Consider the following 22,767-nt stretch of genomic DNA (forward strand, 5'->3'; position numbering starts at 1 on the left):
TGAACAAAAGTAGAAATAAGGCTGCCAGAAAATAAACAACAGTTTCTAAAAAAACAACAAAATATTCAGTTTGGTGAATGTACTCATGGCCATTTTATCAACCTATGTAATTTTTTAATTGTACAAATATCTGCAGTTCAAGAAAATTGTACTATTTTTCGAAGGGTACAGAATAAGCATTTATGCAATCAGCCCAAATCGATTAACCAGTTGAAAAAAAAAAACTATCAATATATTTCAAATACATATATTTATACCAATTAAAGTCATATTTATCAAGTTATATTGTATGTGTTTTAAATTCAATTTTATATTATGAACATTTCAGCATGTAATGGAAAATATTATTACAGCATATTTGAATATTTTCTTATTGTAAGTCATTTTTTCCATGTATATTTCAAATATAAATGCAAAACAACATCCATAAAGACAGATAATAAAACTAACAAAAAAGGAAAGGACAGGATTGTGTGATTTGTAAGTTTCCTTTCAACGCTAAATTCCTCTGATGGTCTTAGGGAAGTTTCAGGCACTCATGAGTTGCAAATGTACCACATTATATTGTTCCTTGGTCAAGAATAAGAGAAGTTGTTGATATCTTCACACAGGCTGTGAAAGCACTGGAACATCTTAGTTTATGATTATGTTTCAGTTTGCTAAAACTTCTGGAAGGCAACATACCAGAAATACGTTGGCTTTTACAATGGGGATTTATTAGCTTATAAGTCTACAACTCTAAAGCCACAAAAACATCCAATTCAAGGCATCAACAGGATGATACCTCAACTCTGAAGACAGGTTCATCCTAATGTTCATCTGAGACACCTCTGTCACATGGAAAGGCACAGGGCCATGTCTGCTGGCCCTTCTCTTCCAAGTTTCATTGCTTTTAGCTTCTAGTTCCAGGGGCTTCCTCTTGAGCTTCTGAGGAGCCTCTCTTGGCTTCTCTTGGGCTCTTCTCTGTGAGCTCCTCTGGGTTTCATCTACTAGCTTCTGTGTAGCTTTTATCCCCTTATAAATGAATCCAGTATGAGGATCAAGACCTACCCTGAAGCAGGTCACATCCAAATTGATATAATAACAAAAAGGTTCCTCTTACAATAGATCTATACCAGCAGGAATGGATTAAAAGAACATGGCCTTTTCTGAGGGACAAAATAGCCTCAAACTAACATAGATCATATTCAATTTACTTCATATCTGTCCTTTTTAAAAACCAGTCTTGAAAACCACTTGTCTCCATGTTTTTACTGAACATGCATTATTTTCACTTTTAAAACTACGATCTAGCAACTTTTCCTTCTGGTTCTGGTGCTGTCTGTGGGCACAGCCCAGTGCACATGCAGCATATGGTGTTTCCACTCCATACACTGGCACCCAGCTTCCCAAAGGCCTCTGCACTGGTATCCTCTTCATGGTTTGAGGGATACTGGGCATTTATGGGCAGAAGGCTGTGCAGACACCATAAGTTACCATGTCACATCTGCGTGCATGAATAATGATGGCAATTACATTGAATATGAATAGGATTATGCCCTTGTGGGTGACAGTGTTGAACATTTCCATGTTCACAGCAGGATGAGTCTGCTATCAAACAGGCAGCAGAAAATGTCAAAGCTTTGTGAGGCCAAGAATTGAAGGAGGGAACTCTTTCTAAAAAAATTATTTGGGGAGGGTTTTCTCAGGGGGATTTTTATCTTGATATACTGCTCTTACAAAAATGAATCTAGCAGGTGCCACTGCACTCAGCTGCTGCTTTCTACTCTGGACTTCATCTACACAGGGTCTTATCAACATCAGTAATAAAAATATTTCTATTCTCTTGCGCCAAAGAAATTATGATCCTTTAGTTCTCCTAATATTTGATTCTATTATTGCTGAAGAGGTAAAATCATTCATAAATCCAGATAGCGTAATATTCAAAACCTGTGAGGGCAAGATGCACAGCTCATGTAATCAGAAAATAAAGGATATTAAGAAATATACTAGGGAAGGATCCAAAATGGCTGATTAGGGAGAGGGTGGGCTCACTTATCTCCCAGAATAAAAAAAAAAAAAACTAGGAACAGGCAGAAACTGTCTGTAGCAATGGTTTCACAGTTTGAGAAATCAGGGAGTGGATTATGCAATACCCAGGAAAAGTGGGATGAGGAGAGAGAGAAGCTATAATCAGAGGTCATGAGTAATCCCTTCTCAACCCTGGCTCCTGGCATTCATCCCCCAATCTTGAGGCAGAAAACTTCTGGGCTTCTGGTCCCTGGTAGGTGGATAACTTCAGATGGTAAGTGCAATGGAGGTCCACTCTCCCAAGAACAGGGTGGGACATGGCCTACAATGGTGGCAGCTTTTGGCCAGTGAACTGGGACTGGGACTGGCATGACTGGGACTGGCATGACTATACCACTACTTTCTGGAGCCAAAAGCTGACAATAGCCTGCCTTCTGAGAGCTGAGGGGAACAGGTTGCCAAAGTACACCATCTGCTGGCAGGCGAGGAAAGTGCAACTCTGGGAAAACATCTAAAAGGTTTTTGGGTGAAGAGGGTCAAAGGAGAGCATTAACACAAACCAAATTAACAATAAACGCTCTGATAAGAGAGAATCCGACCTTCAGAGAAAAGTCACCAAAATAATCTGATGCCCAGACATCAGCAAAAGTTAAGAAGCCATGCCAAGAAACAGGTAGATATGGCCCAGTTGAAGGAACAAATCAAAAAGTTGGAGGAGATATAGAATCTGTAACAACCAATAAAAAATATTCAAACAAATATCCCAAACCAATTCAAGGAGATGGCTAAAGAGATAAAGATACCAAAATACACTGGGGGAGCATAATGAAAAATTTGAAAGTATGCAAAGACAAAAAACAGATCTTATGGGAATGAAAGGCACAATAGACGAAATTTTAAAACACTAGAGGTACCCAAGAACAGATCTGAAGAGAGAGAGAAGTAAGGATCAGTGAGCTAGAAGACAAAGTATCTAAATTTGAAAAGACAAAAAGAACAAATGGAGAAAAGAATAGGAAAAAAGGGATCAGGATCTCAGGGAACTGACTGACAACACAAAGCATACAAACATTCACATCATGGGTATCCCAGAAGGAGAAGAGTAGGGAAAAAGGGCAGAAGGAATATTTGAGGAAATAATGGCCAAGAACTTCCAACCTCTTCTGAAAGGCATTGATATCTAAGTTCAAAAAATGTAATTACTCGAAACTGAATAAACCTGAATAGACTTACCCCAAGACATATACTAATTAGAATGTCAAATGTCAAAGAGAATTCTGCAAGTAGCCAGAGAAAAGTGATTCATTAAATACAAGGGATGCCCAATAAGACTAAGAAACCACAGAGATAAGAAGGCAGTAGTATGATATTTTCAATATACTGAAAGAGAAAAACTGCTGGCCAAGAATTCTCTATCTGGTAAAACTGTTCTACAAAAATAAGGGGGAGTCTAAGATATTCACAGATAAGTAGAAGCTAAGGGAGCTCATTCACAAGAGAGCTGCCCTATAAGAAATACGAAAGTCCTGCAGACTGCAAGGAAAGAACAGGCAACAGAAACTTGGAGGAGTATATAGAAATGAAGATGATCAGTAAAGGTAACTCAAAGGGTATAAAAAGATATGACATATAAAGCCAAAGGATAAAATGGTTGAAGTAGGTACTGCCATTATAGTACTAACATTGAATGTTAATGGATTAAACTCCCCAATCAAGACACAGATGGCAGAAGGGGTAAAAAGAAAAGTGATCCATCTAAATGCTGTCTACAAGAGACTCACCTTACACCCAAGGATACAAATAGGTTAAAAGTGAAAGTCTGGAAAAAGATATTCCAGATAAACAGTATCCAAAAAAAAAAAAAAAAAGCTAGGGTAGCTATACTGATATTGAACAAAATATCACCCAAATGCAAAGCTGTTATGAGACAAAAAGGACATCATATATTAATAAAAGGGGAACTCCACCAAAAAGAAATAACAATCATAAATAAATAAGCACCTAATCAGGTTGCCCCAAAACATATGATGCAAACACTAGCAAAGCTAAAGGAAGAAATAGACATATCTTATAATAATAGTTGGAGACTTCATTACTCATCAATAGATAAAACATCTAGACAGAGGATCAATAAGAAAAAAGAGAACTTGAGTAATTTCAGAAATGAACTAGACCTAATAGATACATACAAAACAATGCACCCCAAAGCAGGAGGATATATATATTCTTTTAAGCTGTCTACATAAGTAATATTCGGAAATGCACTAGTCAAAATATAAATTTTGTACCAAATAAACATTTTTTGCTTTAGTCTCACACATAAGTTGAAATTTTAAAATATTAATTACCATCTATTTTCCCTACTCTGCAGTAATGACATTCCTTTGTTCTTCCTCATGCAAAAACATTTTTTTAAATTTGCACATTTAGTCACTATCATTATAGACTCTAGGCATTCCTAGATTATACCATCTCAATCTTTATTGTCTACCTTTCTGATATCTTTTGTGCCCCCAGCCCTCCTCCCTCTATCATTCTCACATTCAGCTTCATTCAATATTTTAACATAATTGTATTACAGTTAGGTAGTATTATGCTGTCCATTTCTGGGTTTTTACATTCAGTCCTGCTGCACAATCTGTATCCCTTCAGCTCCAATTACCCAATATCTTACCCTATTTCTGTCTCCTGACGGTCTCTGTTACCACCGAAATTCTCCAAGTTTATTCACCAATGTCAGTTCATATCAGTGAGACCATAGTTTTTGTCCTTTTGTTTCTGGCTAATCACACTCAGCATAATGTCCTTAAGGTCCATTCATGTTGTTACATACTTCATAACTTTATTCTGTCTTACAGCTGCATAATATTCCATCATATGCATATACCACAGTTAGTTTAGCTACTCGTCTGTTGATAGACATTTTGGCTGTTTCCATCTCTTTGCAATTGTAAATAATGCTGCTATAAACATTGGTGTGCAAATGTCCGTTTGTGTCCTTGCCCTCATGTCCTGAGTAGATACCTAGGCAATGGTATTGCCAGGTCATATGGTAATTCTATATTTAGCTTTTTGAGCACTCAAGGAACATTCTACAGGATAAGACAACATATTGGGGCACAAAAGAGGTCTTAATAAATTTTAAAAGATTTAAGTTATACAAAACACTTTGTCTGATCTTAACGGAATGAAACTGGAAATCAACAATAGAGAACTGGAAAATATACAAATTTATGGAGATTTAACAACACGCTAAAAAAAAATCAGTGGGGTAGAGAAATCAGTAAATTTCTTGAGACAAATAAAAATTAGAAACATATTAAAACAAATGGGATTCAGTTAAGGTAATGCTAAAAGGGAGATTTATAGCCCTAAATACCTACTTTAAAAAGGAAGAAAAAGCTAAAGTCAACAACCATACTATACACCTAACAAAACTATAAAAAGAACAGAAAAACTAATCCCAAAGCAAGCAGAAAGAAAGAAATAATAAAGAGTGGAGCATAAATAAATAAAAGTGAGAACAAAAAAAGTAGAATCAATAAAACCAAAAGTTGGTTCTTTGAAAAGATCAACAAACTCAACAAGCCTTTATCAAGACTGACAAAGAAAAAAGAAAAGACGCAAATAAACAAAATCAGAAATGAGAGGGTGGGACATTACTACTAACTCCACAGAAATACAAAAGAGCATAAGAGGATACTACGAGCAACTGCATGCCAACAGACTAGACAACATTCATGAAGTGGATAATTTTCTAGAAACATACAAATAACCACCACTGACTCCAGAAGAAATAGAAAGCTCAACAAACCAATCACAAGTAAAGAGAATGAATCAGTCATCAAAACCTCCCAACAAAGAAAAGCTCTAGACAAGATGGCTTCAAGGTGAATTCTACCAATTACTCCAAGAACTAGTAATAATCCTGCTCAAATTATTACAAAAAATTGAACAGAAGGAAACACTACCTAACTCATTCTATGATGCAAATATTGCCTTAATATTAAAACCAGATAAAGATGCTACAAGGAAAGAAAATTACAGATCAACCTAATGAATATAGATGCAAAAATATTAAAAATAATATTGCAAATTGAATCTCACTGTACATTAAAAGAATTACATACTATGATCAAGTGAACTTTCTCACAGGTATGCAAGGGTGGATGAATATATAAAAAAATAAATTAATGCTATTCGCCACTTTAATATATCAATGGAGAAGAAACACATGCTCATTTCAAATGACACAGAAAAGATATTTGACAAAATCCAGCATCCCTTCTTGATAAAAACACTTCAAAAGATAGGAATGGAAAGAAACTTTCTCAACATGATAAAGGGCATCTATGAAAAACCTACAGCTAATATCATACTCAATGGCAGGAGGATGAAAGCTTTCTCTTTAAGATCAGGAACAAGACAAAGATGCTTACTGTCACTACTGTTATTCAGCTTTGTCCTACAAATTCTAGCTAGAGCAATAAGTCAAGAAAAGAAATAATAAAGCATCCAAACTTGAAGGGAAGAAATAAAACTTTCACTATTTGCAGATGACATGATCCTATATTTAGAAAGTCCTGAACAAACTACAAGAAAGCTACCAGAGGTAATAAACAAGTTCAGCAATGTGGTTAGATAAAAGATCAACAAGCAAGCATCAGTGATGTTTCTATACACTGGTAATGAGCTATCTAGGAGGAAATCGTGGGGGGGGGGATTCCATTTACAATAGCAAGTAAAAGAATCAAGTATCGAAGAATAAAGCACCTTCATTTAGAAAACTATAAAGCATTGCAATAAGAAATCAAAGAAGACCGAAATAAATGGAGGAACATTCTGTGTTTATGGATTGGAAGACTAAATATTGTTAAGATGTCAATTCTACTCAAATTGACTTACAGTGTCAATGCAATCCCAATCAAATTCTACAGCCTACTCTGCAGAATTGGAAAAGCCAGTTATCAAATTTATTTGGAAGGGTAAGGGGCCCCAAATATGCCAAAACACTTTGAAGAAGAAAAATTACATTGGAGGATTCTCACATCCTGACTTTAAAGATATGTATATATTGACCAACGGTTTTTATGGGATATGTCACAGAACAAAATATGAAGAAAAAATTTCATCACGGACTTTACACTCGGATGGCAACAGACCATAAACCATACATGTAAGTTATTACACTATATATTAGAATGAGATGTGTTCAACGTAGGCAGAATGACCGCACCTTCAAAGATGTATTCATCCTAATCCCAGGAACCTGCAAACATGTTACTTTACATGGCAAAAGAGAGTGCAGGTGTGATTAGGAATCTTGCCAAGGGAAGATCATCCTAGATTGTTTAGGTGTGCCAGTGTAATCACAAGGGCCCTCAGAAAAGGAAAGTGGGGGAGGCAGAGTCTGGAGAAGTGAAGACATAATCAGAGGTTGGAGTGATATGTTTTGGAGTTGGAAGGAAGGAGTAAGAGCCAAGGGAAGCTAACAACCATTTAAGAAATTGTTTCGGCTGTTCTAAGACCTTCGCATTTCCACACAAATTTTAGAATGTCAATTTAAATAATAAAAAAAGACTGCTGGAGATTTTAATAAGATTTGTGAATTTATAAAACAATTAGGGGAGAATTGACATTTTAAATTATTTAGTCTTGAGAGTCAGGAATTTGGTAGGCCTCTCCTTTTATTTAGGAATTATTTAATTACTCCCAGCAATGTTTGGTAGTTTTTATATTTCTTGAACATATTTTGCTAACTTTACTTCCAAATACTTTATATTTTGGTGCCATTATAAAGAGATTATTTTCAATTTCCAAACACTTATTCTTAATATACAGAAATTCAGTTAATTTTTGTGTACTGGACCCTTTATCCTGAGATCCTGGTAAATTTAATCATTGGATCTAGTAGATTTTTAGCAGAAAGTTTAGAATTTTCAACACAGATAATATCATCTGAATAAAGACAGTTTTTGTTCTCTTTAAAATCTTCAGATCATTTCTTTTTCCCTTCTTGTTACTGACATGAATCTCAGTCACCTATTTGGTAGAAAACAAATCTCCTTTCCAAAATAGCATGAAATGGCTGAATACACAAAACCCAAGACTTGCACTGATACAATTAACACCTGTAGGACAGTCACATATTCTCACAGCCTGGGAAGGACATGGTGTACAATGTAGGACCACATGGGAGTTGCACTTGGGAATACAATGAACCAACAAGGGCTGTGGGAGGCAGGCTTTGTAGGGACAATAGGATTAGGTACCACTGCATTCCGGTGGGAGATTGTGATTAACTCATTTTTAAAATGTTACCGGGAGGAAGGAAAGGGAAATCTGTTGGGTTAAGGTCCACCAGACAGAGTGCAGATGGTCTCAGTGTTAGGGGACTAGCTGAGTAGGGGGCATATCCAGTGAGAGCAGAACTCCCAGCTAAGCCTTTGGGACCCTATGAAGTCCAAAGATAGAAAAGCATTCTTAAATTTTTAGGCCTTACAATACAAATATTAAATATAGAAGTGATCAGCATGAAATATTTGTATTATTCCTAATATTAGGGAAAAGACACTTTCAGATTCACAGATGCCTTATAGCAGGTTGAAGAAATCTCCCTGTATTCCTAATTTGCTAAGAGTTTTTATCAAACAGATTTTAAACTTTGAAATGCTCTTACTACATCTTTGAGATGATTTTGGGTGCAGGGATAATGGTAATAATTACATTAACAGATTTTCAACTGTTAAATCGACCTTTCATTCCTGATTAACCTCACTAGGTTATGGTTCACTGATATTTGTATATGCATACGACTGGGCTAAATTTGATAAAAATTTTGTTAAGGTTTTGTTCTATCTTATGTTTTTGTGGATGATGGTCAGCAGTTACTTTGTTTTAGTGTCACTGTCACTTTGGTAATCAGGCTAATGGTAGCCTCAAATAACTGGTAACCGTTCCAACCTTCCTTCGTGAAGGAACTTCTTTCGTGAAGACTGTTTAAAGTGTTAATTATTTCTTCCTTAAATGTTCTTTACAAATTCTTAAAGTATCCAGTATGACCCTAAATGACAGCCATCAAGAAAAACGTATTCCTAGTCTCAAAACACAAGGAACTGAATTATTCCAACAACTTAAATAAGAAGAAAATGGATTCTACTCTCTAGGTACCCCAGAACAGGGTGAAGCCTTGACACCACCATGATTTTAGCCTGATGAAACCTAGACTGGACTTAAACCTACATATTAAGATAACATATGTGTTATTTAAGCCATAAACCTGTTACAGTTCATGACAGCAATGGAAAATTAGTACATTATTCAGTGAGCTATTCTTTTATATTACACATTCTTATATATATATTCTTGTTCTATATAAAAATATCTCCTAGCTCATGCTGTACCTTTCCTGCCCCAAACTGGATACAGCCTCTTTTCTAAGTTGTTTGGGTTGAAGAAACTAGAATTCTAATCTACACTAGGAGGGAATGTGAAATGGCATAAACATTTAGAAAATCATTTGGCAGGTTCTCAAAAAGTTAAACATTTGGATCAATTCACAGCATGACAGCATGAGGAACTTTATAGACCACTTCCCCAACAAAACCGATGACAAGTTGCAAAATACAACCACCTTAAAGTCTCTGTAAATGATCCATAAGGCATACACTAAATGAAACAAAATCTGTAAAAATTTATAAGAACAGCAAGAGTCTGATATTTGAACCAAAATCACTCCCTCTTAATCCCCTCCCAAATCAATGAGACAAAAACTATAATCCAGACAAGTACAGCTAAGAACACAGGGTTGCCCCTTCCTGAGCTCCCACAAAGTGGGCTATCTTTCCAAGAGGGGAATTCTCATTCTGCCCCCAGTTACTATATGTGAAACCATAAAAAAGCATTCAATAAACTTAAAAGGATAGAAATAATACAAAGTAATTCTCCAACCACAATGGAGTGAAATTTGAAGTCAATAACAGTAACACATTTGGGAAACTCAAAAATAAGTGGAATTACATACACTATTAACCAACTGGTCAATGAAGAAGTCACAAGGGAAATTGGAAAATTCTTGGAAATGAATGAAAACACAGACAGGATACAAGGACTTATGGGATGCTGTGAAAGCAGGGCTCAGGGGAAATTTATACTCGTAACAGCAAAAACTGGTGAGTTCATTTTCATGAGTCACTAAAAACTTGACTGGGCCTAAAAAACCATCTGGAATATAGGACCCAATCCATTCTCTTCCCAGATACTCTGGAAGCTATTTCAACAACTGCCTATTCAGCCAGGTTTCCTCTGGAGCCATAAATAATCCTGCAATCAAGTCCAAGATTAGGCTCAGAGAACCCTTCAGCGTTCCCCAGGCAGTCTTGGGCATTAAAAATAAGGTGAAAAATGGATTGAGAATTCTTGTAGTAGTATGTCTTGTAGGATATTCTTGTCCTACAAGATGACAAAGTTGAGAGGAACCACAAACACTGTTTACTCCTTCAGTGTGGCAGAAACAAATTATATTCTCAGTGTACCCCTTAGAGTGCTTACAGTCCTTAATATTAAAAGGGGCTTAAAAATATGGCATTTATGAGTACAGAAACCAGAGCAACAGAAGCAAATTGTTTCTGGGTTGGGTAACTTGGAGACTGGATAAATCTATGACTAACATCTAAAACCATCAATGTCCACAAGAAGATAAACCCTCTCTCTGTGACTCACAAGTAGAATCAGTCTAAATTTTCTGGTACCAAATAGGTTATGCCTTTCGCTGTAGTCTTTTTTCTTCTTTCAGTGCATTAATGAAAGCTATCTGGACTGCAAAATTGCTCTTGCTCCATCAGAGAAGACCAGTAATGAATTCTCAGCATTTGGTAAACTTATGAGATCTTTGTCTGTTATGAATTTGTTTGTGCCGAGTAGGGTGGAGCCATTTTATAAATCATTTCCAACTTTTGTTACCCTTTCTGCAATGTGAACAAACTGGAGCTGAATGAGGCTTGAGAGGTAGCTGAAGAAATTCCTACACTATTAAGGGTTTTCTCCAATGCAGCTCCTCTGGTGCTCAATAAGTATGGTGATGTGACTAAAGGCTATCCTACCTTGGCTGCACTCAAGACTTTTCTCCAGTGTGAACTCTCTGGTGTTGAATGAGTTTAAAGCGTTGGCTGAAGAATTTCCCACAATCGCTGCACTCATAAGGCATCTCTCCAGTGTGAATTCTTCGATGATTAACAAGGCTGGAATTGTGGCGAAAAAACTTGCCACATTCACTGCACTCATAAGGCCTCACTCCAGTATGAACTCTCCGATGTTTAATGAGGCTGGAATTTTCTCTAAAGCATCTTCCACATTCATTGCACTTAAAAGGCTTTTCTCCAGTGTGAACTTTACGGTGCTGAATGAGGCTAGAGCTCTGGCTAAAGAATTTCCCACATTCTCTGCATTCATATGGTTTTTCTCCAGTATGAACTCTCCAATGATTAATGAGGCCAGACTTGTGGCTAAAGTATTTCCCACATTCACTACACTCATAGGGCTTTTCTCCAGTATGAACTCTCTGATGTTTCATGAGGCTGGAGTTGAAGCTAAAAAATTTCCCACATTTGCTGCACTCATAAGGCTTTTCTCCAGTGTGGACTCTCTGATGCTGAGCAAGTGTAGAATTATGCCTGAAGGCTTTTCCACATTCCCTGCATATAAAAGGCTTTTCTCCAGTGTGAACTCTCTGGTGCTGGATGAGGTCAGCATTACGGCTAAAGGTTCTCCCACATTCGCTGCACCCATAAGGCCTTTCTCCAGTGTGAACTATCTGGTGTATAAAAAAGTTAGATTTATGGCTAAATAGTTTACCACATTCACTGCATTTAAAAGGCTTTTCGCCAGTGTGTAGTCTCTGGTGCTGAACTAGTAGGTATTTTTGACTAAAGGCTTTCCCACATTCACTGCATTTGTAAAGTTTTTTTCCAGTGTGAAAGGCCTCCCCACATTCAGGGCTCCTATGCGGCTCCCTACCATTTTGATTCACCTGATGCTTGAGAAGACCTAAGCTGATCATAAAATCCTTTCCATGTTCCCTGCATTGAAAGGGCTTCGCTGGCACATGGACTCCATGGCTCATCATGATAGAGACCCTGCCCTGTTCTCTTCTTAAGGGTTTATCTTCATTATGCAGCTTCTGTTGCTGGTAAAGGTTTGTAATGAATTGTTTCCCACATGTCCCATACATGTATAGGTTTTGCCCAAGATGGGTTCCCTGATGCACAGCCACTCGTAAAATATCTTTGAAGTCAGGACTACATATTATTGCGCCAGTTTGGGCATTCTGGGTAGATGAAATGATCTTGGGCTTCCAAATGTGTAACGCTTCTTCTACAGAAACACTCTGCTCAAAAAGAGCCTCTTCAGCCTCCACTCCAAACCAATAACCTGAAAACAGAAATGCAAGTGAGGTACTTATAGCCTTTGGTGGTACGGGTTAGCCCAATCACAAGTGTGTGTCTTACACACCTATTAATGAAGTACATGGATTGCTGGCAGATTGGGGGGGTTGAAGTCAGGGTGAAAAGGCACCCAGCATATACTCTTGGACCTAACATGCTCAGAAAATTGGGAAGGCCTTATGAGGACAAAGAATATAAGAATGGGGGGCAGCACACAAAACAAAGGTAGGGATTCCAAAGCACTTTTCTTCAAATGACTTATGTGTGGTCTTGCCTGTAACATGTGCATGCTGTGCAGCAGGGCATGTCCAGGCCCAGGAACATCAATTGCAACTGAGCAGCTGGCATCAAAGGCTGTAAAAGCATAGGCAGCCCACTTCATGGCACATTAAGTTAAGGCCACATTGGAACAGCAGGGCCAGGAATAGGGGAGATGGGGAGGATAGTGAGATTGGGGGAAGCCCTGGGTCACGACACAGTACAATGAAAAAATGGGCCATTTGGGAAGGAACGATGAGAATCAGCTGTGGCCACTTGCCACAGCACCAAAATATCAGGCAAAATTGGAGAGTTCCTGGTAAATTTGAATCCAGACCTGAAATGGCACCCCGCCCCAGCTTCCACTCATCACCACCATGCCACCTCCAAGTACCTCTTAGTGAGGCTGGAGTCAGAACTTCTTGGTCAGGCAGCCAGGGCTCTCTCCACCACTCCAGCTGAGTAATTTCATGGGTCCTAGGAGGTGCAAGTCCTAAGGGAAAAATACGGCAAGTGAGTGACCAGCAATGGTGGAAACAACCTAGCACCTGACAGACTACAAGAAATAAAAATAAATATTACAAAAAGAACACTGGAGGAGGATCTTTCTGGAACAACCCAAGCTAGTAGTAATCACATTGCTGCCTCAATTCCTGGCACAAACAATGCATGTTAGCTAGAGGAAGGAGGCAGAACTTGGACACAGCACTGCTATGGAATGGAACAGTACCACCCAGCCAGGAAGACTATGAAGTAAGAGATCCATAAAGGTAACTAACAGACCCCTAACTCCTATACTCTGTCCTGCAAGGCTTTTGGGACAGGAGTTGTTGGGGCAGCTAGGGAAGCGGGTAGTGAAAAGAGTCCCACCCTATCATCAACATCACATATTCCAGGAAACCAGGGAGGGAAACAGAATCCATGGCCCAATTTTGGGAGTGAAAGACCTGATCCTAGGGAAAAGGGAAAGAACAGACCCAACCCAGGATGCAGGGGTGATGTGTAGACCTTACCCAGCGAGGCCATAAGTGCAAAGTTCTCTAGCATCACATCGCGGTACAGGCATCTCTGCACCTCATCAAGGAGCCCCCACTCCTCCTGGGAGAAGTACACGGCCACATCCTCAAAGGTCACATGGCCCTGCCATGATAAGGACAGATGAGTTGATGTGTAGCCTCCTCCCCCAGACTCCAAGAATTCCCTGAAACATGTACTCCTTGCTCATCCTCTTCCCCAGTTTCCTAACTAAGAGGAGATACCAAGCCTTTGGACCACTGAGGCACAACCTGTGCTCATGTGCCACTGATCACTGCATACAACCACAGCCAAGAAAAGGCTGGTGGACAGATTGATGCCATCTAAGCTCTGTGTCTGGAAAGCAGTATCTTGCTCTCTTCTGCAAGCCAATTCATCCTAATCCCCAAGATCATGCTTTTCAGACATAAACAAATTTAGACAGACCCCTAAGGCCATCGGTTTATACTCCCTCCCAACATGCACACTGATAATTTACCCCACCTCCTTTCATTCACAATCCTTCACTGACACCGCCACCCTCTACACCTCATACACATTTCCCTGACCTCTCAACATGCCACCTTGCACATGGCATCAAAGAGTGCTTGGTCAGGATCCCATCCTGCCAATGAGAACTTCCACTGAGTCTCCACTGCCAGGGGCAGCACACAATCCAACTCTGAAAGCCTCTCTGCCTGGTTACTTAGTTACTCAGAACGATCTGTAGAAGACAGATATTCCTGGCTCTCTTCTGTTCGATGTTGCAAAGCTGTTCCCTCACTAGCCTCAGCCTTCCTCTAATGATCTTCAAAGCCTGGGTCCACTTGTCTTCCAATCCAGATGTCTTGATTCTGCCTGATGACACCAACCGGAGCTAATCTGTCAGCCTTTGACAAAGAGCCCTGACCCAAGAACGTCATAAGAGTCAACAATCCTGGTGACCGGTGAGGGGGAGGGGTGAAGGGTATAGTATATATAATCTCTTTTTTTTTTTTCTGTTTTTGCTTTGTTTCTTTTTTCTGTTGTCTTTTTATTTCTTTTTCTGAGTTGATGCGGGTATTCTAGGAGCTGATCGTGATGGTGGGTATGCAACTGTGTGATGATGTTGTGAATTGCTGATTGTATATGTAGAATGGAATGATCATATGTTAAGAGTGTTTTTGTTCATATGTTGTTATATTTTTTTTTAATTAAAAAAAAAAAAGTCAGCAATCCTGCAATGGGGTAAATAAGTAACAATGCCAGCCTTACAGCTCCCTTAGATCACTTAGTGCCTTACCTCCATATCCATCTCATGTCCACTCCCTTATGAAAGCCCTGATCACCAGCCAGGCTTTTCTCTATACCACCCATCTTCTCCATGGCCACCAAGCTCCCTCATTTGTTTTTGCAAAGTCCACAACTTCCTTCGATGTGGCCAAGGAAGAGACCCAAACTGCACTGCCTTGTTACCAACAGGACTGCCCTAAAAGCCCATACTTCTCCTGTATTTGATCCAAAGCTGCACCTAGGTCCAAGAAATAGCTGTCTTAAGGATATGTCCAATCTAGACCCTTTATCTGAATTCACTATCTGTGGGGCCAGGTGTTCATTTGACAAAGCTATGGGTGGTAGGTGGTCTCTGGAAGACCACAGAATTTCCCATCGGTTTGTATCACTTCTCTGTTTCCAGTCATGAAGGCTGAACACTATGGCGTCACCCCCAGATTCTTCCATTTTTCTTTCCCACTTTCCACAACAGCAAGTCTAGTTTGACTTGCTTAAAACACAAATGCAGAATCCAACCATATCTCCCATGTCCCTACAGCCACCACTCCAGTCTAACCACCACCAATACACACTTGTACAACTACAACAGCCTTCTCCCTGGTCTCTGTGCCTATATCTTCAACCCCATAGTTTGTTCTCTATTCTGCAGCACAGGAAATTTAAGACTGGATCAGACTACTTACCTCCTCTGCTCCAAAACTTCTATAATACCCACCATCCTAAGAACAGAAGTCCAGCTTTTCAGCTTAGTATTCTTAGCCTCTCATTCCTTCCTCTGTTTCTACCAGACAACAGAGACCTGAGGCCTCAGCATTCTTAGCTCACCCTCACTGCCAGAACAGTCCAGAAGTGATCACTGTACCCTCTGTACCTCATTCTACCAGGTGCCAGAAATGGAAACCTCTCCCTGTAGGAGCCAGGGTTAATGGAAAACCTGCGGAATTTATTGGGCACAACTGGCTTCAGAGTGGCGTCGGCACTAAACTGTGGAGACTGCTATCTGCTTAACTGGAGGACAGTCTGAGAGGGAGAGAATGTTTGTTTTTTCTTAAGCCCCAAGATCTTGTTAGCTCTCTCTTATATGTAGGGAGTAATATACTGATAAGTAGGCACTCTGTTTTTTCATGAAATGTATGCATGCTTTTAGTCACCTAAACCCTGCACTATATAAGCAGGAACTAGTTAAGAATAAAGTTGTCTGTTGTCTGTTATGGCTAAGCTTCAACCCCCTGAACCCGTCTGTCTCTTTCTTTCTTTGTTTCTCATCATTCCTTAATATCGTTCGAGCTCTGTTTCATAGGAAGCAACATCTCCCTATAGATCCTGACATGGATTCAGGTTGCTTACAAAGGAGCCACATCCCTGGAGATTATATAAGAGGAAGATGAAGTGGGGGAGGGTCTGGGACACCTTCTTCTTACCTCTGCATGCTCTACAAACACTTTTGCAGCCATAAGAACCTATGGGAAAGAACAAGGTCATGAAAAGGATGTGACCATGGTGGGGCCCCAAAGGCTCATCCAACACCCCTCACATCTGTCCAAGCCTGGAGAAAGGTGACCCTGAACTGTCTAACATGCGGTTCTCAACTCACAGTGATGCCTCTTAGCAGCTGTGGAATCTTGGACTCCCTGTGCCCTGACTGCTGTCATGTAAAATGAGGATGAAAATGGTAACACCCAATAGGGCTTTTGTTCCTATCAAATCCATTTGTACTAAGTATCATCTCTCACTGCCCATATAATTAACTCTTTAAAAAAATAATTTTCCTGTGTGCAAATGAACTGAAGAGTTTTGAAACCTTGGATGTTCTGTCACATGCCTTTTAACTATTTAATATTTAAGAGGCTGTGATATTTAAGATGCATGTTTTTGATAGTTAAGCTTAATACTTAGACTTAGCAAAATATTATGATTTGAATCAATTACCAAATTCTTGCATACATTTTACTTGTTGAATCCACACATTGCTAATTTTGTCTTTCTCTATGTGCTTATACAGAGAACTTTTGATTCCTCATGCTTAAATGAAAACTTGTATCAAGTATTCCAAAGTTAATAATGTGGGAGTTTGGACTGGGGGAGATGGAGAATGGACTACTCCTTTGGGCAACCTGAGGGCCTACTACATATTCTGAAGGCCACCCTGCTGAAAGCCCTGCCATTGGAGTCTGCCATGAGGGCAGGGGAACCTTACAGAAATGTGCCTTATCTGGACAGAGCTGCTCCACAAGCCTGGCTGACTGTTCCTGTTCTCCAGAGAAAAGGATAAGGGCCTGCAAAGACTGGAGTGGAATCATACCACCCCATACCTGGGAAGCCATCACAGGCCCAGTTCCTTATATCCTAAAACCCTGCTCTCCTGCAGTCACAGGCCAGAACCACAGTGGGCAACAGGAATCGACCCCAATCTCTAGGCCCAGCCACCTCTTCCCTCCTGATCTCAGGACCTATGGGACATAAAAACTTTCCCATCCTCCCTCCTAATTATGAGCCCCAGGCCTTACCTGGTCCAGGCCACCACCCACCACCCCTTGGATATCTCCACCTACAACTCCTCCCCAGAACTCCTGACAAGAGTATTCAGATGTCTATGCGCCACCACCATTCAGGGACATCTCTGAATCACCATGTCCAAAACCCAACTCCTAATCTTCCCCAAGAGATGTGCTCTTTATGCCACTTCCTTACCTCCTTCCTTCTATGTATTCAGGGAAAAAAAGCAAAAATGAACCAAAAAACCCATCAGGAATGGGCCTCATGATGTAGCTGGAAGTCCTGTGCAAGTCTGTACTGCAGAGCACATCATTTCTTCCCCACTTCTACTGCCAGTTCCCACCAGCGCGCTCTAGTTGTCCACTGCACTGCCCTCCTCACTCCACCCCATCCGTCTGTTTGCCCCTCCAGCTGCCTTTGGGAAATTTAGGGGAACACAGACGGAGTCCCTCTGTCCACCACCCTCCGCGGCGCCCAGCACCCTCAGAACGGCTGCTCAGGCGGCCACTCCACGCGGGCCTCGTCCCCTCACGAGCTGTCCTCCGTGGACAGCAGACGAACCTTCGCGTTATAGCGGGCACACGCTCCCAGACCCCGGCTCCCTGGGGAATGGGACCCCCGCTGTCTTGGACCGACATGGGCCTGGGGGCCGATGTGGCCTGCGCCTTTCGCCTCTTAGGGGCTTTAGGACTGGGGCGGAGCAGGGGCCGGGCCGAGGCGGACCTGGGGACGCTTTGTCTGGGGGAGGAACGGTCGTCCCGAGCAGCCGCCACCCGGGGCTGTGGGCGGAGTGAACAGGGCGGGACGCGGCCACCCGGAGGCGGGGACACCCCGGGGCCGCCTCCGCCCCCCACGCCCGCCTCCCCTCGGCTCCCTCCCGCTCCCCTTACCTTAGGCCCGGTCAGCCCTCGGGAGCCTCTCCCGCGACCAACAGCCCGTCAGTAGCCCGAACGCTCGCCGCGAGGGTGACGCCGGAAGTCCCGCCTACGCGCGCGCACGCGGGGAAACCTCCTTTTTCATTGGATAAACCGGCGGCGTGGCGCGGCGCCTCCTGGGTACTGTAGTCCCGACCGCGCCAAAGTGCGCTGAAGTGGGCGCAGCTGCAGAGATGGAGACCGTGAAGAAACCAGGAACCACACGGATCAAGAACCTTTGGCGGAGTCTCAATCGGTCCTTGCGCTAGATGTGCCTGGATTTCTGTCTCCCTGCGCAGGTAATGCTCCAGTCTTTTCTTCCCTTTCTGGAAGTGTAGTAGTCCTTCAGGGCCATACTAAGGCGGTTTCCTTGGGCAAAGCCAGATACTTTCCCAATTTTCTCTTGCAGGGGGAAACCCGTTTCAAGGTAAATGATGGTGAAGCAATGCCTGGTGCGTGGGAAGTAAAAAAAAAAAAAAAAAAAAAGTCCTCGAGTTCTGGATATAGGTTGTGCAAGTGTCAGGAAACCCAAGCGGTCACCTCACTCCCTCACCCTACACCCCTTCTAGCCTTTCCCCATCCCAAGAGCGCAACATCAGGTTCCACGGAATAATCAGTCTCGAATCTATGAGCCAATATTTCTCTCCCCCAGATTTCTCTCCTTCTTCTTTCCCTAGACCATGTTCCCAGTGCCCTTGCTTTTCTAGATACGAAACCATTTCCCGTGCGCGGGATGCTGGACTGTCATTGACAACAGGCAGCTTTTGATAAAAGAAGCATCAAAATTTTATTCTGTATTTTCCCATCTCCTTACTATTGACTCCAGTCTTTCATGTACACCCTTAATTCCCTTTGTCTTTTGTTTCTTTCACCTGTGGATTGACTCCATCACGTTCTTCAGGTGGCTTTGAGGACAAGAGATAATGGAGAATTGGCTCCTTCCTGGAACTGGGTTGTGAGTTACTGAAAATTCTGGAAAGGAAAGGGGGAATCATTTTTGGGGTTGAAAAGATAGGAGGACATTGAGAGACACTGAGAGATCAAGTGTCTTTGTCATTTACTCAGTGATCGTGGTTCCTCATTCATCAGGCAACAGTGTGTTGTGTGGAAGGGACTGAGGGGAGAATCAAGAGATATGGACCCACTGACAGCAGAGGGATGGTGGGCGGATTATTATCCCACCTCCTTAAGCCAAGCATAGGATGAGATAGTGGGATTGAAAACAATTCCCAAAAGACTCTCTTCTGAATTTGTCCTCCTTGGGTTACTGATGAACTGTGGAATGAATTAACCATCATGATATGAATTTTGGTGACACAATCTAATAAACGTTACAGAATTTAGTAATAGCAACATGTATACGATATGATACAGTGTATAGACAATTCAGATTCTGGCAGTATTAAACAACTCATCATTTAGGGAATGTTTTTCCCATATACAAAATACATTAATTTCATAACAATATCAGAAATCCTTAAACCATTTCAGTAGTAGTACAAATGAAATACAAAGTTTGAAACAGTACAAACTCCTATCAAAGTTAGTTAGAGGCATGGTTTGTTCTAAGGCAAAGTTCTCTGGCTCTGGACCTATAAAAATTCAAAACAAATTATTTGCTGCAAATATACAAAGGAGGAACATTTGTAGGATATACATACCCATTTCCGTAGGGAGGAAGGAACACAGGGGTCACAGGACCCAAGCAGTTTTGAAAACCCGCAGGGCAAAGTCCATTAGATTTCAAAGACTGAGAGTCATTTATCCTCAGGGCTTTAGGAAGTGGCAGTCCCACTCTTTCCAAGGGCCTACACAGAGGCCTGCCTCTCTTCGAATGCAACCTTGGGGGATGTGAGGGAGACAACCTTTTTCTAGGCTCCACCCTCTCCAAGCTTCGGGGCTGCACCCAAGGTCTCTGCCAACTGTGGGGTACATGCTCAACCCCTCCATGTGGTGGCAGCCAGGTTCTCCCCAAACCCCAAGGAATGTGCTTCACCCTCTCCAGGGCCTGAGGCGGCATGAGTCTTCCACTGCAGAGAGGTGGAAGGCCCACCCGCTGCCTTTGGGATAAACTTACCCTCTCCATGGGCTTGGGTGGGTCCACTCTCCTGACCCAATGCTTCTTGATTTCAGACCTCAGCCTCCATGGTTTTGCCTCTGAAGTTATTTTTCCTCCAGTGTGTCCCTTCTCTGAACCCCCCAGTCCAGACTGGCAGCGGCTCTATTTATACAGGTCCCATAGCACTCTCGTTGGCTTTCTATGCATTAGTCTTGGATCATGCCCCTCAGACGTAAGGAGTTTCCACAAATCCTTCCTGGATAACTCCATGTCCAATCCTGGCTTCCTCTGAGATGGCTGACTGGTTCCATATTTGGTTAAATCCTCACACAGGGCTCTATTCTCTGGAGTCTCCCTTTCTGGAGGCCCAGAATTTTCCAGGACCTCAATTTCTGGTTTCTTTTTACTCAAGAGTTCAGTTTTCAGCTTATCTCCGTCCTGTCGCATTTCACTATAAGCTGTGAGGAGACCAGGCTGTACTTTAAACATTTAATTTGGAGATCTCATCTGCTAAATATCCAAGTTCATGGCTTTTAAAATCTGCCTTCCTGCCAGAGCCATTAGTCAACTTTGCCAGATTATCTGCCATTTTAAAATAAGGCTCATTTTCTTCCCAGCCTACAATAATATGTGCCTCATCTCTGTCTAAAGCCTGGTCAACAGTATCTTTAGAGTTCATATTTCTACCAACAGTCTCTTCAAAGCATTCTAGGCCTTCTCTATCAAGCTTCTTACAGCTCCTCCAAAATCTTCCCCTTATCCATTTAAAAAGCCATTTCAACATGTTTGGTATTTGCAAACTGCAGCAGCAGCACCCCACTCTCGATACCAAAATTTGTTCTAGTTTCCTAGCTGTCAGAATGCAATATACCAGAAACGTAATGGCTTTTAAAAGGGGGAATTTAATGAGTTGCTAGTTTACAGTTCTAAGGCTGAGAAAATGTCCCAATTAAAATAAGTCTATAGAAATATCCAATCAAAGGCATCCAGGGAAAGGTACCTTGATTCAACAAAGCCCATGAACTTCAGGGCTTCTCTCTCAAGTGAGAAGGCACATGGCGAACACAGTCAGTTTCTCTCTCAGCTGTAAGGGCACATGGCAGACACAGCATCATCTGGTAGCTTCTTCTCCTGGCTTCCAGTTTCATGAAGCTCCCTGGGAGGCATTTCCTTCTTCATCTCTAAAGGTCGCTGGCTCATGGACTCTCTGCTTTGTGGTGCTACAGCATTCTCTGCTCTCTCTGAATCTCCCATTCTCTAAAACGTTTCCTCTTTTGTAGGACTCCAATAAACCAATCAAGACCCACTCAAATGGGTGGAGACATGTCCTCACCTAACCCAGCTTAACAACCACTCTTGACTAAATCACATCATCCAGGGAGATGATCTGGTTACAGTTTCAAACATACAGTATTGGTTAGGGATTATTCTACCTTTATGAAATGGGATTTTGATTAAACATGGTTTTTCTAGGGGGCATACTTCCTTTCAAACCAGCACAGGGAATATATGTAAATGGTAAAACTATGAAGACATTTAGTTTCCCAGTTGCTAAAATAATCCATACAATGGGTTGGCTTAAATACAGGAATTTATTGACTCACAGTTTTGAGGCTAGGAGAATAAAAATCGAAGCATCGGTAAGGGACTGTCTTCTCCCAGAAAATTGTGATGTTCTGGTTTGCTGGCTGGTGGGGATCCTTGGGTTCTTGGCTTTTCTGTTGCATGGCAATGCACATGGTGATGTTCTCCTTTCTCTTCTGGGTTTGTTGATTTTCACCTTCTGGCTCTTCCTGTGGCTTCCTCTCAATAAATCCTCCAGTAATAGGATTTAGACACAACCTCATCTAGCTGGGCTACATCATAACTAAAAATACCATCTTTAAAGTGGGTTCATACCCACAGGAATGGATTAAGATTAAGAACATGCTTATTTCTGGGGTACATAATTCAACCTATCATGAGCATGAATATCAAAATGTCAGGTGAAAAAAAAGAAGGAAAAAAAAATCTATTGTAAAAAAAAAAAAAGTCTATTGTGATGATAAAAAAGTATTTAAGCCCTCTAGCCTCCTGTGTTCTGGAGCAGCTAGAGGGAAAAATGTGAGATGACAGACTCGGATCTATCCTGTAACCACTTTTTGAAGAGTGCTTTGAAAACTATTGCTTTCTTATTTGTTTGCTTTGTATATATGTTATATTATACAATAAAAAAGGTTTTTAAAAATGTCAGGTGAGTGTTAGATGAGGGGAAGAGAGTTGACATGTGAGGACTATACATGAGAGGAGACATCTAAGAAAC

General features: G+C 41.2%; 1 protein-coding gene and 1 long non-coding RNA gene across 7 annotated transcripts in view; one reads left to right on the forward strand and one right to left on the reverse strand.

The window, feature by feature from the left end:
• The window catches only part of LOC143658530 (zinc finger protein 671-like), a 526,356-nt gene extending 507,893 nt beyond the window's left edge, over positions 1-18,463 (reverse strand). For 3 of the 5 annotated variants that reach the window (XR_013163240.1, XR_013163241.1, XM_077130560.1), the window contains exons 1-5: positions 18,383-18,463; positions 16,418-16,456; positions 13,724-13,850; positions 13,105-13,203; positions 11,112-12,438 (exon numbers count right to left, since the gene is read on the reverse strand). Coding sequence is in view for 3 of the 5 variants with exons in the window: in XM_077130560.1 (XP_076986675.1) it covers positions 11,123-12,438; positions 13,105-13,203; positions 13,724-13,850; positions 16,418-16,450 (1,575 nt within the window). In the remaining 2 variants the exon portion in view is untranslated. Of the gene's footprint in view, positions 1-3; positions 12,439-13,104; positions 13,204-13,723; positions 13,851-16,417; positions 16,457-18,382 lie in introns of those variants that run through there. The other 2 variants (XM_077130559.1, XM_077130561.1) reach the window with 2 other exon arrangements.
• A 95-nt stretch (positions 18,464-18,558) lies between these two features.
• The window catches only part of LOC143658540 (uncharacterized), a 34,380-nt gene continuing 30,171 nt past the window's right edge, over positions 18,559-22,767 (forward strand). For both annotated transcript variants that reach the window (XR_013163242.1, XR_013163243.1), the window contains exon 1: positions 18,559-18,705. This is a non-coding gene — a long non-coding RNA (uncharacterized LOC143658540). The remainder of the gene's footprint in view (positions 18,706-22,767) is intronic.

This window comes from Tamandua tetradactyla, chromosome 16 (assembly GCF_023851605.1).
Source record: "Tamandua tetradactyla isolate mTamTet1 chromosome 16, mTamTet1.pri, whole genome shotgun sequence".
NCBI lineage: Eukaryota > Metazoa > Chordata > Mammalia > Pilosa > Myrmecophagidae > Tamandua > Tamandua tetradactyla.